General features: G+C 49.5%; 2 protein-coding genes across 3 annotated transcripts; one reads left to right on the top strand and one right to left on the bottom strand.

The window, feature by feature from the left end:
* Positions 1-2,263: 2,263 nt before the first annotated feature.
* Positions 2,264-7,438, top strand: LOC101786373 (transcription factor GTE8). 2 transcript variants are annotated; one of them, XM_004952950.3, is made up of 10 exons: positions 2,264-2,612; positions 2,906-4,178; positions 4,271-4,408; positions 4,926-4,993; positions 5,689-5,758; positions 5,850-5,909; positions 6,004-6,116; positions 6,206-6,248; positions 6,343-6,464; positions 6,544-7,438. In XM_004952950.3, exons 2-10 carry the CDS (start codon positions 2,933-2,935, stop codon positions 6,805-6,807), a joined length of 2,124 nt encoding a protein of 707 aa, XP_004953007.1. In that variant the 5' UTR covers positions 2,264-2,612; positions 2,906-2,932; the 3' UTR covers positions 6,808-7,438. The 2 variants fall into 2 exon arrangements, with proteins under 2 accessions (XP_004953007.1, XP_022682005.1); XM_022826270.1 differs by having other exon boundaries at positions 2,885-4,178.
* A 161-nt stretch (positions 7,439-7,599) lies between these two features.
* LOC101785961 (ankyrin repeat and death domain-containing protein 1A) lies at positions 7,600-12,800 on the bottom strand. Its single transcript, XM_004952948.4, has 3 exons — positions 12,328-12,800; positions 11,255-12,090; positions 7,600-9,238 (listed from the first exon to the last, which is right to left on the bottom strand). Exons 2-3 carry the CDS (start codon positions 11,978-11,980, stop codon positions 7,808-7,810), a joined length of 2,157 nt encoding a protein of 718 aa, XP_004953005.1. The 5' UTR covers positions 11,981-12,090; positions 12,328-12,800; the 3' UTR covers positions 7,600-7,807.
* Between the last annotated feature and the right edge of the window lie 2,761 nt (positions 12,801-15,561).

Genomic DNA, 15,561 nt, shown 5'->3' with positions numbered 1-15,561 from the left:
AGTTTAACAACTTTTAACACCCACTTGAGATGTTTATGAAATTGGGGGTGTTAAACTTTAACACATCCCCTTTAACACATGTGTTTGGGAGGCAATGTGATAAAAAGGTGTTAAAAGTGGGGTGTTACTATCCAAACAGGGCTTAAATCATTTAATTTTTGCGTTGTTCTATAATCAAACGTGTCTTGTCATGAAACCATAACATGCTCAGTACAAGTTTTATTGGATTTCATAGGACTTGATAACTGTGCTAAGTGGGTTTCATGGGGATGAAACTCCCGTCTCTTCTCTCCTCATAATTAGCCTATCACGTCAGCAGTTTTGCTGATGTGGCATGAAATTAAATGCCCACGAAAGCCCCATGACACTCCCGTTAAGACCCGCCTTAGCTTGTTGAGGACTTGTGGCATGTGCCTGCGCAAGTCGATTTATTAACAATCCATTTCACAGCAGCAGTGGTCGGATGAAGGATTGGGAGTTTGGGTGGGCTTATTTCTTCTTCCAAGTCCATCTCCACTCTTTCTTCTTTTTTCCCTCTCTTCTCATCTTCCTCCATTGATTTCAATGGTGTTCTTGGCAGGGGGGTGGGGCTATAGCCCCTAGCCCCCCTGCACAGCAGCGAATATGAGCGGGACGCGTGTTTGCAGTCGCACAGGTCTCATAAACATTCCTGATTGTAGGCACTGTTTTGGATGGAAAGGAGAATCGAACGTGCATTGTGAGGTTCACTAGCGATGAGCCGATGACCCACTGGCATTGCAGGGTCTTGTTCTGGCACGGCAAAAACAAAGTTTTTTTTATATTACCCATACTCTGAAATGTAATTGTATTTTTACCATTGATTTTTCAACTTTATGATTTTGTCCTCAACTATTTACAATTCAATATGATTTTGCTCTTGATCTTTGCGTATTTACCCCTGTTTTGACCGTTGACTAAGAACAAAATCGTATTGGCTTGTGATTAATTGAGGGCAAAATCACAAAGTTGGAGAAACGAGGGTAGAACACAAATACAAAAAACAATAGGATTCACGTCAAAAAGGAATTTTTTTTACACGCTCCTTGTGCCCCTATAACTTGTCAGACTACTCATTTTTGCGATGGAAGTCGTGATAAGAGCAGGCGAAACAATTGCAACATTTCAATATTTTGGATATGCCATTTCAACATTTTTGGAGGATCGAATACACATATGATTGGCTAGCTAACCTAGTTCGCTCACCTTATCCGTATTGCCTTCAACATTATAAACGTGATTAACTGATTCAATAATTTGGGAATATTAACGTAACATTTCAAATATACTGACAATTATGAGGTCACATATATATTTGGTCGACTTGTTCACCCATACAGTTGTAGTCATCCATATATTATAGCAAACATCTTAAATATTAGAAGGTGTGTAAAGTGTAAACCAAAACTTTAGCCAAAGATAATTCGTGCTGAATCTGTTCCTCAAGTGTGGTATTAATTTCTTTGGTGGCCGCTGACACATTTGTCGGCCTCTAGTTAACTGAATTTCGAAAAGTCCTTTGCAAAAAAAGAAAATCGAAGTTCTCGAAAGCAACCTGATTAAGCCCACGAGACTTTGAAAAGTTTGAAACCGCCAGCACCCCATGTGCAAAAGTACGGCCCAAAAAAGCACATTCCGTAACCGTACTGGGCTAATAACGGGTATTATACAACAGGAAAGCGATAAGTTTTTGGTCCATAACACAAGTGGACCTAAAGCTGTAAGACCCGGCCCAAGCCGACCCGGCACACCTATGCTTCCAGATGTACCGGGACCCAAAACCCCAAACCCGTTACATGCTCTCGCCCGACACCTCAGCAGGGGACCCAGCCATGCAGCTGCTTCCACGTGTCATGTATCCTTCTCCACCAAGTCACCCCCGCGCCCAAACCGTACCCAGATCCCGCGTGCTCGACAAAAGACGGCCGATCCCCAACGCCTACTCCTCCCCTCCGACGCACTCTCCATGATGTGTGGACCCAGACAACCACCCTACCCCACCGGTCATGGGTACATCAGGCGGCAAACCCCGCGTCCGGTAGGAAACCATCTCGAAGAAAGTCAAAGCGCCCCCGGCCTCCACGTCACGTCGTGCCCCACCCGTTCACCACGGGCCCACCCCCGGATCTGACTCCTGGTCCGTCCGATCCCCGCGAGCCGACGGCTCGGATCCGACTTGCACCGCCCCGGCGCCCCTCCCAGGCCTATAAATACGCACCCCGCGCCCGCTCGCCACCCCGCGCGTCACAGTCGCATTGCTCGCACCGCACCGCTTCGAGTTCGGGTGCGCGGGAGCCAGTAGCGGGTCTCCACACTTCGGGTTCGCTCGCTCTCTAGGCCCGGTCTCTTCGAGAAGGAAAAGGAAAGAAAAAAAGGATAAGCAAGCAGCACGGAGACGACTCGACTCGAGCGGCGAGGAGGCGGAAAATAAAAAAGAGGATAAGGCGAGGCGCGACCGGGCGGCCACCGCGCTCCCAGATCCGTTCTTCTCCAGCGCAGATCCAGCTCGCCGGCGCGCCCTCGCCTGGACGCTGTCCCCTCGCGCCCGGATCCCGTCCTTGGGGTCCCAGCTCCTTCAGATCCAGCGTTACCAGGTCAGGGCTCGTATCCCTTCTTGCTTCGAATTTGGGGGTAGCTTCGGATTTCGGGGGTTTTCTTCGATTGGTGCGGCTAGGTTTCTGGTTCGGGCGCGAATTTGAGGATTTGAGCGGTGTGGCGTTGTATTAGTGCGCAGTTGGTGGGTTCGGGTTGGGATTAGGTTCCCGTTTCGGATAAGGGTTTTGGAGAGGATATTGTTAATTGTGGTCTGTACATGCTTTGTATTGTTGCTTGTGAAGTTTGAATCTGGTGTCTGTTGTCGCTGAAGATGGTTGTAAATGGTGAACAGATCCGTGTCCCGCTGGCGCCTGGGCATATGACACCGACGGTCCTAATGGAGTTTGGGCAGCAGAGGCCCATAAAACGGGGCTATGAGGAAATGGCCTTCCGGGGCGTGGCGGCAGCCGCGCCTCGGGGCTACTCAGAGACTGTTGGGGAGTCGGAAGGTGCAGCTGGCAGCCCTGTTCGTGTTGATTCCGAGGTCTCGGCAGCGCCCAAGCGCAAGTGCATCAGCCTGAACAGCGATGGCTTTGACGTGAAGCGGGAGATCTTTGTGCCGTCCAAGATGTCCTCGTCTGAGCGTCGGTATCTTCGGAAGAGATTCCGGGCAGAGCTTGATTCCGTGCGAGATCTCCTCAAGAAGCCAGCGTTTGCAGCCCCTGCTCCTGTGAGTCGGGCACCTGCGTTGTCTTCCTCGGCTGCCCCTCGAGCCAAGAAGCTGCACCGCGGGACCAATGTCATCCGTGGTGCAAAGGGACGGTTCTTGCCTACGAAACCCCGGCCTGAACCTTCTGTGGAGTTATCTGAAGCTGCAGTGTTTAAGCAGTGTGAAGCTATTTTGAAGAAGCTCATGACTCAGAAATATAGTCATATATTCAATATCCCAGTTGATGTCGTGAAGCTGCAAATTCCTGATTACTTTGACATTATCAAGACCCCAATGGATCTTGGTACTGTCCAAAAGAAGCTCGAATCTGGCTCATACACAAGTCCATCAGATTTTGCTGCTGATGTTAGGCTGACCTTCAACAACGCAATGACTTACAATCCTCGTGGCCATGCTGTGCATGACATGGCCATCCAGCTGAACAAGATGTTTGAAAATAGATGGAGAACAGTTGAGAAGAAGTTGGCTTCTGCAGCCATTGAGAAGCATGTTGATGTTGACAAGGCTGACTCAAAGAGGAGGAAAACTCCTCCCGTGGACCGCAGTGATGTGTCAGTGGAGGGTCTACGGCAAACAGAGCCTGTAAAGCCGAAGATGACAGCTGCTGAGAGAGAAGCCTTTGGGAATTCATTGGCAGAAATAGCCGATGATTTACCTGCTCACATCGTTGAACTGCTGCAGCAATGCATGGACAGCAATACAGATACTGCTGGTGATGGAGAGATAGAGATTGATATCCAGGCAGTCAGTGATGACCTGCTATTCGAGCTGAAGAAACAGGTTGACAAGTATTTGCAGGAGCGAGAGCAGAATCAGCAGGTGAAATCTGAGCCTTCTGAGAACGAAGCTGTGAATGTTTCTGGCCTTAGCCACTCGTCTACAAATCCTTGCAAAGGTTTATTTCCTTCTACCTTGAAATTCTCACTGGATTTAAATTACATGCCTTTTGTGCAGTAGTCAAAATTTGGTTTTTTGGTTTGCATGCAGGTGGCGAGCCTATCGAGGAGGATGTGGATATCTGTGGCAATGCCTCCCCAATCATGTTAGACAAAGATGCACAACTCAGGAGTAACAAGTGCGTTAGTCCAAGTAGTTCCAGCAGCGAATCTGAATCATCTTCTAGCGGTCTGTGTCTCACAGTGTTTATCTGCATTTATTACTATTATTATAGACATTCTTGTATAATGAAAATGCTGTTTTCCTTCCCAACTCTATGTAAATCCTTTGAAAACATGGTTATTATCACTTCACGTTTTTCTTTTTTAATATGTTAGTATCATATTTCTATGTTAGTTAAAAACTCTGAGAAGTGAGTGGCAAATTTGGCATGGAACTAAAAGTAGAGGAGCGAACTTGGCACTTAACAAGTGTCGTGCGTGTCATGATTTCCCCCTTTGGTAATTTTTAGCGGGATTCAAAGAAGAAATGGGCTGTTAAGGATTCAATTCAGCAGGACACCATGCTGCACTTCCCTCATCCGTACTAGTTAATAGCTAACTAACATCATAGATTAAGCTCCTGGAAACTTTTGATTGTTTGGGCAATGCGCAGAACAGTCATATAGTAAAATCTGTCTTGAAACTTCTCCAGTTTTGAGATATCAAAAAGTCCCAAGATTTTTACAATGGTGTTGGTAATGCAGATTCTGACTCAGGCAGCGACTCTGAAAGCGAATCTGAAAAAGTGGGCAGCCCAGCAAAGCTTGCAAAGGTACTTGGGTGATTATAATTGGGTGCTTTAGAAATAATAATAGACCTTTGAACCTTATTAGTGAATGGATTATTTGAGTGATCAGTAGTCTAAATATATTACTTCATCCGGTCACAAATAAGTGATGTTTTGGGGTTGTCTTCAATAAATGATTCAAATTTCGGTTACATGTTATGTTAATTGTTTGGACAAGCGAATTTGTTAATTTTTGAACTACCTAAATGTTGTATATATTTATAAAAAAGTATGGAGTATGGATAGATGTCAGGAAATGTTAAAGTATAGTTTTGCTATGTTTCACAAATGGTTCGTAAAAGAAGTGTTAAGTCAAATCCATGTTTCGGAGACTATCAATGTCCAAGACATCATTTGTTTGTGACTGGAGGCAGTTTTGGTGTTTGTTTCCTCTCTTCTGATGTTTGCTTACTCCCACCATAGTCACTGGCACTTTTTACCAACAATCTCCTGTTTTCTTGCTGCTCCTGCTGACAGCAGCATTCGTGTCTCTTTGGCAAATACCTTTGTTCTTATGATAGGTTAACTTCTGTAAAACTGCATTCAAATTGTCCTGCCATTCTGTTGATAGGTTAACCTTTATATATTCTGATGTAGATTTCTTGTGGCAACATGTGGATTTCCTTTCAATTTAGTTAACTGATCTGTACTGAAATGATCTTTTTTTTCCTTAATTTTAGGGGCCTAAGAAACCTGATCAGCTGGTGGAGCAAGAAAAGAGTGACGTTATTAGTCCAGCTGATGTCAACTGTATGGTTTCTTCCTGTGACTGTTAGCTATTCTGCTGCAAACTGTATTTGAATTATTTCTATTTGTGGGCTAACGGGTCCTTAAACCACAGGTCCTGCTGATATTGTGGGACTCCGTGAAGAGGATAGTGAATCAAAGCCTGCACCAGAGGGTAAGCATGAATTTGTAGGCATATGAGACTGTTGAGCAGTCTCAGCGCACTAAGATGATCGGATCATCTGATCCTTTCCCAATGAAACATTTAGGGGAAAACTCAAAACCCGATACGCAAGTTTCACCGGACAGGCTCTTGCGAGCAGCCGTTTTGAGGAGCCGTTACGCTGATGTGATTGTCAAAGCTCGTGGCATTCTGAGCCAGGTAATAGGACCTTGTTCATTGAGCATCTTCCATTACTGATTCAGTTCATAATGTGACTCATCCCTGACCTTTATTGATCTATTGTTCAGGGTGGGGACAAGCAGGAGGAACTGGAAAAGCTCCAGAAGGAAGGTAAAAGGCATATCCACCTGAATTGTTGCTGCTAGTTGTTCCCTCCCTCCCTCCCTCCCTCAAGCGTTGTTTTTTTCATTATTTGTGGATGCAGAGAAAGCACGGCTGTTGGCTGAAGGCAATGCAGCCATGGAGGCTCGTAGAGCTGAAGCCGAAGCCGAAGCGAAGCGGAAACGGGACTTCGAGAGGGAAAAGGCTCGCCAGGCCCTACAGGAGGTAAGTGGAAACCTCATCTACAAGTAATCGTGATTTCCTGTTTTTGCCATTTTGCTGAAAAATTAAATCCAATATGCAGATGGAGAGAACTGTAGAAATTAATGATAACCTCCATCTCAAGGACTTGGAAATGCTTGGAACAGCCACAGCAGAACATATTGTGAGCTCTGTTGATGAGACTAGTCCAGAGCACTCCCAAGATTGCATGCCTGGTTTTCTTCCGGGATCTGTCAATCCGTTGGAACAACTTGGATTGTTCATGAAGGCAGATGAGGAGGAGGATGACGAAGAGCCGAGCAGTGTTCCCAGTGTTAAAGAAGCAGAGGAAGGAGAGATCAATTGATGGTGCTGTGTTGGCTTCCGTGCCCTTTCAAGGGCAAGAGGCTGTTGCCAACCTATTGATCCAACAAAGCGATCGCCTCTCGCGGCTAAATGTTTGCCTGGTGATGGCTGGACAGTTGCACACGGTGGATGCTCAATTGCTTCTAAACTGGTGTGTGAGAGCCATCAGTTTTGGTGCTGCTGATGTGAGTCGAGCCTGGAGGATGAAAATCACCTTGAACATTTGTAAAAACAGAGAGATCTTGTGCTTGAAGGAGGAGCACTGGAGGTCGAGGTCACCGTGGACAGCTCCAAAGTGAACATATTTATGTGCCTAGAGGAAGGTAATTTTTTGACGCCACCGCAGAAGAGTGATGGCAACATGATAATACAAAAATGATGCCGAACTGGTGAGGTTCAAATGGCACATTGTTTGCTGCAACACCTCTATTTCAAGTGGGTTTGCTCAGCGGCTTATAGCAGTTCTCATCTTCTGTTGTTTATTTTTTTCTTATTTTAGATTGTGTAGTTGCTTCCTGCTGTAAATCCGAATTTTGATGTAGTGAAGGAAGTTCTAGTTTGTTGGGCATGAGCGAAATGAACTGCTCTTGCTTAGCATTTACAGGAAATGTTGTTTTGCAGATGCACGTCCAGTTTTTTTGCTTCTATCTTCTATAACTACGTTTCCGCAGTTTGTCGTCGTCGTCGTGAAGGCGCCATTTCTTTTGCCTGCCAGCGAGAAATCGCTTCCCTGTTTGATATTGCTGTACTGGATTACCCAAAAGCCTCCTAAAGTTTTAATCAAGGACGTCTCTGAATTAGAAATGAGCTGTGAATTCGTCACCAGCATCAGTTTAACACAAGAACAAATACATTGGATCGCCACTAGTAATGCAAGGCGGCACAGCCAGAAAATCAATCACGCCTTGCTACACGCGAGAGATACCAAACCAATCACAGTTCACACCACGCTATGATACACGCATCAGTTAACCATGGAGCTCAACGAAGCACCACACCAATCATGACACCCTGAGGCACTGCTGCTTGAACATCTTGCTCGTCGGCTGCCCGCTCACCGAGTCCTCCACGGTGAGGCCCTGCGCGCCGAAGCAGATGTTGATCAGCCTCCCGTTGCCGCACCCGTGCTTCCGGGCCGCGCTCTCTCCCGTGTCGCCGCCGCTGCCATCGTCCATGGACGAGTTGGAGCACGAGGGCTCCTCCGCGGCGTCGTCGCTGTCCAGGATGATGTCCTTCAGCCTCCCGACGGGGGGCGGCGTCACCATGGAGATCTCGTCGTCCAGGCAGATGTCCTTCAGCTTCGCCAGCGTCGGTGGCGGCGCGGTGGACGACATGGACGACCTCGGGAGAGTGTCGCTCGTGGCCCGGGACCGCGCCGCGGACGACGGAGCCGCCAGCTGCGGCATCGCCTCCATGATGCCGTGGATCAGCTTCGTGTTGAGCTTCTTCTTGGTGGCCGACGAGGAGCTCGGGGTGGAGCTCTTCACCGCAAGCGTCCGCTTTCCGTTGAGCGCCGTCGTCTTGGTGAACTTCTGCCTCAGGGGAGCCGGGGTCTCGACGCCGTGCTCGCCCAGCCTCTTGATGGAGTCCAGCGGGCTGCTCTCCTCCGATTTCTTCGGCGTCTTGGACATCTTCTCCTTGTGCCGGGGCCATCTCAGCATCATCTTCAGACGGTCCTTGGCACGGCTCGCAGAGCTCAGCCTCTTCTCCGACGATCTATGGTTTTCCCCGCCGCTTGCATCTGCGTGAGCAGGGTCATCCTTGCCATTGCTGGAGCAAGAGCTTGGCCTTTGAGACTCTGCAGCTCCGATACCCGAGAATAGGAAGATCTCTGCATCTGATACCTTGAAAGTGGTTCCGGGACTGCTTGCGAACCCCCCCTGCATCTTAATCTGGGACGCGATTGCTGACCGGGTTCTCAGAATGCTGGAATTCAATATTCCTCCGGCAGAGACTATCTGCTTGATGAGGCGGTCGGACGTTGCTGAACGCAGCTGCTGCTTCAGCAGTGCCAGTGCGGTCATGCCATTGGCGTCTTCAGCATTGAGGTCGATTGACGGGGTGGTCGTCAAGAGCTCCACGAGGTCTGGGTGCGCGCAGCCAACCACAGCTAGGTGAAGGGCGGTAAGTCCGGCGTCGTTTTTCAGGTTGATGATCTTCTGGATATCTGTCGTTCTTTCGCGTATGAGATATCTCATCAGCTCCAATTGGTGGTCAAGCCGTCGGAATCCTGGGGTCCTGAATCCTGCAACTGCTGAATGGAGAAACGTATCACCAGCATTGTTGATAGCTGACAAGGTTGATGGCGATGCAGTAACCAATGCTTCGACAACAGGTTGGTGCCCTCGATAGGCTGCTACATGTAATGCTGTATTCCCGTGATTATCAGTTGAATTGATTATGTCGAAAGAGGCCAGAAGGTACTTGACAACCTGCATAAGGTATGTTTACAACATGAGTACAACATGAGGTGCAGAAAGACGAAACTTCTACTTTGCAATTCACAGCTACATACAACTGAAAGTAGACAAGGATATGGTTGCATAGCAACATCAAGAAACAGGAACAGAGTTGTCTGGATATCAGCAGCAGGATATAAAGCTTGGCTGCATAGCATCAAGAAGTTTGTGGATCTAAAAAGTAGTTCTTTCCGGTGATCTTATTTCAGCTAAACTGGAACAGCAGGAAGTTTATACACTCTGGTGTCAAATCTCTATCTCTACCTAATAATATTAAAGTGCGGTTGTTTCTTCCAACCGTCGTGGTTATTTTGCAAAAAAGTCCCTCAACCAGTCCTTGGAATAGTTCTTGATAATTTTGCAAAAAGGTTCCCAAACTTTATTGCAATTGACCTGAAGTCCAGCCTTTCCTTCACGAGTACAGAACAAATCCTTCACGAGTGCTGCCCTTTAATTCTTTGGTTTTTGGTTCGTCTGTCTGTTTTTCGGTTTCCTCTTTTTTTGACCGTCATCTCTATCTGAGTTCATCACGGTTCCGCTCGACAGGTCTCCGTCTCAGCTTCTACGTGCTACTGCCATCCTTGATCCTCCATCTGAACAAGCTGCAAAGTTCGGCGTTGCCTGATGCCTATAGCCCTGCGGCTCCTGCCGAGCGCCTCTACTGTACCATGACGAGCCTGCCGAACCGCCCAGCTGCACCGCTCACCTCCTCCCCTGTCGTTGTTTCTCTCCACGAAAGCATGGCTCCATCAATCTCCTTCTCCAAGCAACAATCAATCAAGGTTAGGCCCTAGCAAGCTTCTCCTCCACCAACTCCCTCTTCCCAGCCACTTCATCTTTCCTCTACAGTACGCCATGTCCTCACGAGCTCCAGAACAACAACAATAATGGTCATTCTTGTTCGGCTTTCCTCCACACTTTAATAATCATTGTCTGAAACCACCAAAATGAAATCTACATAATCTCCTCTCTCTCCTGGTACCCTCATATATGAAATTGGTGGCTGGAATCTTTGTCCCGGCGAGGCTCTAGCAAGGAACCACTGCAATGCACGCACGACGGCGGTGGCGGCGTGAGGAACCGCAACACCCTGCCGATGAGGTCAAGTTACCGGTCTTGTTTATTTTCTCTTTGGATTGGGTCTGTATATGCAACTAATTTGGGCTTTAGGGTTTAACAGCCCAAATAACAAATAGACCATGTTTGTTCCCTCATGCTATATAGCAAGGCATGTAATATATATATATTTTTTTCATTTATGCTAATCGCATGAATTTTAGATCAATATCTTTTTCACATCGGAACGAATTCTCCCATTGCAACCCACGGGCATAATTGCTAGTAATTAGAAAGGGACATATTGACTAATTTAATCAGAAAGGAAGCTAGCTTTATATCTAACTAAACATCCTACACATTCTGATCATGAACTGTACGAGTTGATAACTATGTTTAGTATCATACCAAGAAAGGAAATAAAAAGGCCTGTCAACAAGTATATAGCGACTCCCTACCTTAATAGTTATACTGTTGTGCAAGGTAAACTCTAACCAGTGACTAAAATCACACAAGGAACATTTGCCATCTGGATGTGATATCACTGTCACATTAAACTATTAAGATTGTTGAAGGAATTTGGTGAACTAACACATTGATCTTAGATGACACTCAGCGTTTCTGTATGAACAATATCATCCAGCTAAGTGAGAAACATATAAGCCTCAGCAAAGTCTGTTATGAAGTAACTCAACCACAATTTCAAAGAAATCCATCTTCAGTAAATCCACGTTGCACCGAGCATTCAAGATGAAGAGCCAGAAGCAAATCGAACTCCTAAGCATGCAAACACCCTAGAACATTCATCCATGGAAGATACCATTGCACAAACTAACAACTGATCCACCCAAGATTCCATGTTTGAAGCAAAAAACATCTAAAGCATCTGGAAAAAGATGCCTGCAAGCAATGGCAACGAAGCAGATGCCTCACCTGCAGCTGGCCCCTCCCAGCAGCGGCATGCAGCACGGTGGATCCACGGACGTCGAGGTACACGGAAACGCCGGAGCGCCGCTCCTCGAGCAGCTCTCTCAGCATCTCCACGCTCCCGCCTCTCGCCGCGGCGTGGACGGCCCGGCTCATCATCTCCAGCCGGAACACGGAGCCGCGCCCGGAGCCACCTTCGCCGTCGCGGCAATTCGTCGAGCACCTCGGCGACATGGCGTGGTCGAGCAGCAGCCTGAACACGTCGGCGCTCCCTCCCCTCGCCGCCGCGTAGAACATGTCCGTGACGCCGTACTCGCCCTCGCCGAAGACGAGCAGCGGGTCCCTCTCCAGCAGCTCCTGGACGAACGCCACGTCCCCGGCGGACGCCGCCGTGTACAGCACCCACCCGCCGTACCCGGCCCGGAGCAGCGTGTTCTCGCCGCCGCCGGCGGGGTGGTGGTTCCTGCACTCGCACTCGAGCAGCAGGCTCCGCGCGACGGACGCGCGGTGCCTGGCCGCGTCGGCGAAGCGGGCGTCGTCGTCCCACAGTGCCTCGAGGCGGCGGATCCGGCGGAGCGAGGTGAGCTTGATGAGCAGGTTGGGGTCGAGGTGCAGCAGCTGGCGCACGATGTCGTAGTGGCCGTCGGCCGCCGCCCAGTCGATCGGCGACGCGTACCACCACTGGTCGCCGGTGCTCTCCCACCGCAGAGGGAAGTAGCAGGACTGCTCCATCGCCGAATCCCTGGGAGATCTAGCGGTGGTTTGCCGCTGCTGGTGTGGTGCTTAAGAGTGAGCTATGGTCAGCTACTCACATGGCATGTGATGCAATGCTATGCCAAGAACTGCGGCAAGGTGGAAGAAGGAGAAGAGAATGTGTGCATCAGCAAGGAACCATGTGAGCTGACCGAATCAAATGACAAAAAAAAAATGACTTCTTTATTGCTTTGTCGTTGGATTGGAATAGTAAGATGCAAGCATTTGGAAACTGTAAGATTGAACTCACGCAAATGGAGATTAAAAGACCCAAAGCAGGTGAGAAAACAACCGGATTGCAACTCAGACAGGCCTGAAGACATTACCTTGTGCAAGAGAAGTTGGTTTGTGCAGCTCAACTGCTGAGGAACAAGGACCAACCCAAACCATGCAGTGCCTGTGAGCTGCAAATGCAAAGCTCAGGGCACTGGATTAGGCCACCAAAGTTGCTCAAGAGGTACTGGGCTACTAGTAGTGTGGTGCAATGCAAAGGTGCCATGTCGTTATGAGTGAGAGAGGGAGAGGAGGGTCCAAGCACAGTACAGTGAGAGTCAGTGATGCAGCCGTCCGGACCAGACTCCAGTGGTCCTCTTTGGGAAAGAAAGCGAGACGACGGGGAATCTTTTCAGAGGGATCGGCACGGGGAAGACGGGGAAGGGAAAGGTGAAACACGGCCATTGATGGCGGCTTCCCAGTGCAGCCTTTGCAACAGAATCATCAGGCCCAGAGGGAGAGAGAGAAAGGGGCCAGGGCCAGCCGGCCAGGGCATGTTGATGCATGGAGAAAGGAGCACAGGAAGGTTGGTTTGGGGTTGGCAATGATTCAAAAGCGTGGTAGTGCTAGTAGTGGTACGTCCTGTGCCTGTGCAGTTTGGTGGGAGAGATTTCGCAGCTCTGGAGATTTGGCTGGCTGGCTGGACATGCTTGTCCCCGCGTGCACGACGATGCCTCTTGCAGTATTGCTGTGCTTCCAATGTTCCATGGATGGCTGCGGATGGTCTGAACCCTGAAAAGTTGTTCTCTGAATTGTAATGCGTGCCTGTAACTTTGTAGCTTTCCACTGCTCTACAGATTTAAATCTGTAATGGATTCCAAATGGAGGCACACAAGTCTCATTCTACACCTGATTGCCATTTACCCTTTAATCGAAAACGTGTTTTGCAACCGAATCAAACGGGTCACCTACTGTGTTGCTGGTTTAGTTCGGCAAGCACTGAAGATCGGCACCGGACTGTGGAGACGACAGCCTGTCACGCTGTCGAATTTCACATGACGGTTGCGCTGAGTTCCGCCGATGGTATGGTGTAACCTCTTCCAGTAGCTCGCCTGTTGAATCAATCCGCTTCGAACAAGGATTTCTCATCCAGTTTGGTTGGACGATGCTGGACGAATAAGCTATGGTACGGTGTTTCTTGGTTGAACAGGTCTGACCAAAACTTTAGCCAGAAGCCAACCATGACTAGTTTACGCCTAGTTTTTTGACCGATCAACTTTGCAACATTTCTCAAAAACCGAATACCGATGCACAGTGACAAAACCAGTTTACGCACGAGATTTTTTTTGTTGATGTCCTGTCGGCGCGAGTGCTTGAATCCCAAGCAACAACCCCTCTGAGCTGCCCGGGTGAATGATCGATACCATGATCCATGATTGATTTGATTTGAGTTCACGCTCATTCACTCGTGAACAGCGCGAGCTAGCGTCGTCGACCTCTTATAGCTCGGACGACGTTGATGTCCCAGCGAGAGCGAGTAATGAAGCGTGCCATGCCATGTGTGCTCGCGACCAAACTCTTCAATCCCCTCCCCATCGATCCATCCATCGGTGATCCGCCTCCCTCCACATGCACGCATATGCCCGCGCTACCCACCAATTGGTTGGCCTCCACGACGTCCATTCATGGCACGCTATCTCTAGCAGATTGCTCATCTTCCACCGCTAAAATGCTTTCTTTCTCCATCTCCAATAGCTACTTTTGCATTTTTTGATCACTCACACAGCAGACTATCAAAAGCTAATCCCCAATACCTCCACCAACACGTGGGGCCCACACATCAGAGGCTTTACTCTTTTTTTTCTTTTTTCTCCTCCCCTCGTTTCTTCCAGTTTTCCTCTTCCTCCTGGCTTCCCGCCACCCTCGCATCCGCTGATCGCCACTCCTCCTCCCCACGCCAGCGCCCAGCCGTCTCCCCTTTGCTGGCGGTGCTCCATGCGCGCTTCCACAACTCGCCTGTGGTGGCCTCCAAGCTTTGCCCCGCTCGTAATCGGGCTGTGGTCGCCTTGGCCCCTACACCGTCCTCCCTGCGACCAGCTCGAGGTGGTAGAAGGAAGCATCGGACCTCACCGGCTCACCAGCGGCGGCGGAGATGGGGGGAGCAACGGGCATGGAAGCCTCGACGCCACAGGCCAGGAGGCGACTGACCTCACTACCGTCGGTGGAGCCCTTGGTGCTGCGGGGCTCGCTAGCACTAGCAGCTCCCCGCCACGCGGCTCATCCATGGCGGCGCAAGGGAGCATCTCCTCCTCTTCCTCCCTCTCTCTAGCTCTCCTCCTCCTCCATGTTCTCTTGTGAAATGTCCTGAGCGTCAAGGATAACGGTGGATTTTGTAACGACGATGAATCACCTCTATTTGGAAGAGAGAGGGACTTGTTTTTATGATTGCAAAAAAAAAAATTGGTATTGGGAAAGTGATTGGTAATCTGCTGGAGCACTCCATTACCAAATTCGCTGGAGATGCTTTAATTGATGGTGAATTTGATGCGAATGTGGTGTGCTCGATCCCTTGGCGCGTACGTACGTACGTGGCAGGGAGATATGGTGTGGTGCGTCCTTTAGGACTGGATTTTTACGACGGGACGGCATGATCCGGCAATGATTTCCAGTACACTCTCACATGCCGGTGTAACGCGACGCGGTGTGGATGGAATTGGTTGTTTGGGTTAGCTTGGGAGCTGCGAAGTGGACAGGGGGCGCCTTTGCTCCGTCTGAATAATGCTCCTCCAAGAAGAACTGAAAGGGAAGAAGCATCACGGTGTCAGAGAGCTGTGGCTCCCTCGAAGCAGCTTTCCCCTGGCCGGTTGGCCCGGCCGGATCGCGTCTCGGAGTCAGCTAGCTGGCCGATGCCGATGCGGATCGGCGCGGGCCACGGCCACGTGTTCCTGCCGCGAACCACCGAAAGGCACCCGCTGCAACAGGAGAGGCGACGCGGCCCCCGTTGATCTCTCCCCCACGGCCCGGCGGACAGGCAGGCAGCGCGTGCCCCTTCCCTCCCGATCGCGTTCGGCGTCGGGCACGGGCGCACGGCGGCAGGGTGTGGTGGGTGGTGCGCGCGTACCAGACGTCGACGGCCACTCGGGAGGGCTGTTGGCCGCACAGGGTATGCGAGGCGGCAGCGCAACAATCAGCTGCGTGGATTCAATGGATCCGATTCCGAATAGATAAAGCCAAAGCATAAATGACTAGCGAGTCCCCTTAGTCAATTTTAGTCAAAATCCTTTGAAACTCTCCAGAATTGCAACGTCAAATCCATCCAAATTTCTGCCGCCTCACCTAAAAAATTT

The sequence above is a fragment of the Setaria italica genome, chromosome I (genome assembly GCF_000263155.2).
Source record: "Setaria italica strain Yugu1 chromosome I, Setaria_italica_v2.0, whole genome shotgun sequence".
Lineage (NCBI taxonomy): Eukaryota > Viridiplantae > Streptophyta > Magnoliopsida > Poales > Poaceae > Setaria > Setaria italica.
Note: the sequence above shows the minus strand (reverse complement) of the source record. Positions and strands in the feature narration are given on the sequence as shown.

Coding starts and splice junctions, on each gene's coding strand:
- LOC101786373 (XM_022826270.1), top strand. CDS start 2,885: ATGGTTGTAAATGGTGAACAGATCCGTGTCCCGCTGGCGCCTGGGCAT. Junction 4,994..5,688: donor GCCCAGCAAAGCTTGCAAAG/GTACTTGGGTGA, acceptor CCTTAATTTTAG/GGGCCTAAGAAACCTGATCA. Junction 6,465..6,543: donor CTCGCCAGGCCCTACAGGAG/GTAAGTGGAAAC, acceptor TCCAATATGCAG/ATGGAGAGAACTGTAGAAAT.
- LOC101785961 (XM_004952948.4), bottom strand. CDS start 11,980: ATGGAGCAGTCCTGCTACTTCCCTCTGCGGTGGGAGAGCACCGGCGAC. Junction 9,239..11,254: donor CTGGGAGGGGCCAGCTGCAG/GTGAGGCATCTG, acceptor TACCTTATGCAG/GTTGTCAAGTACCTTCTGGC.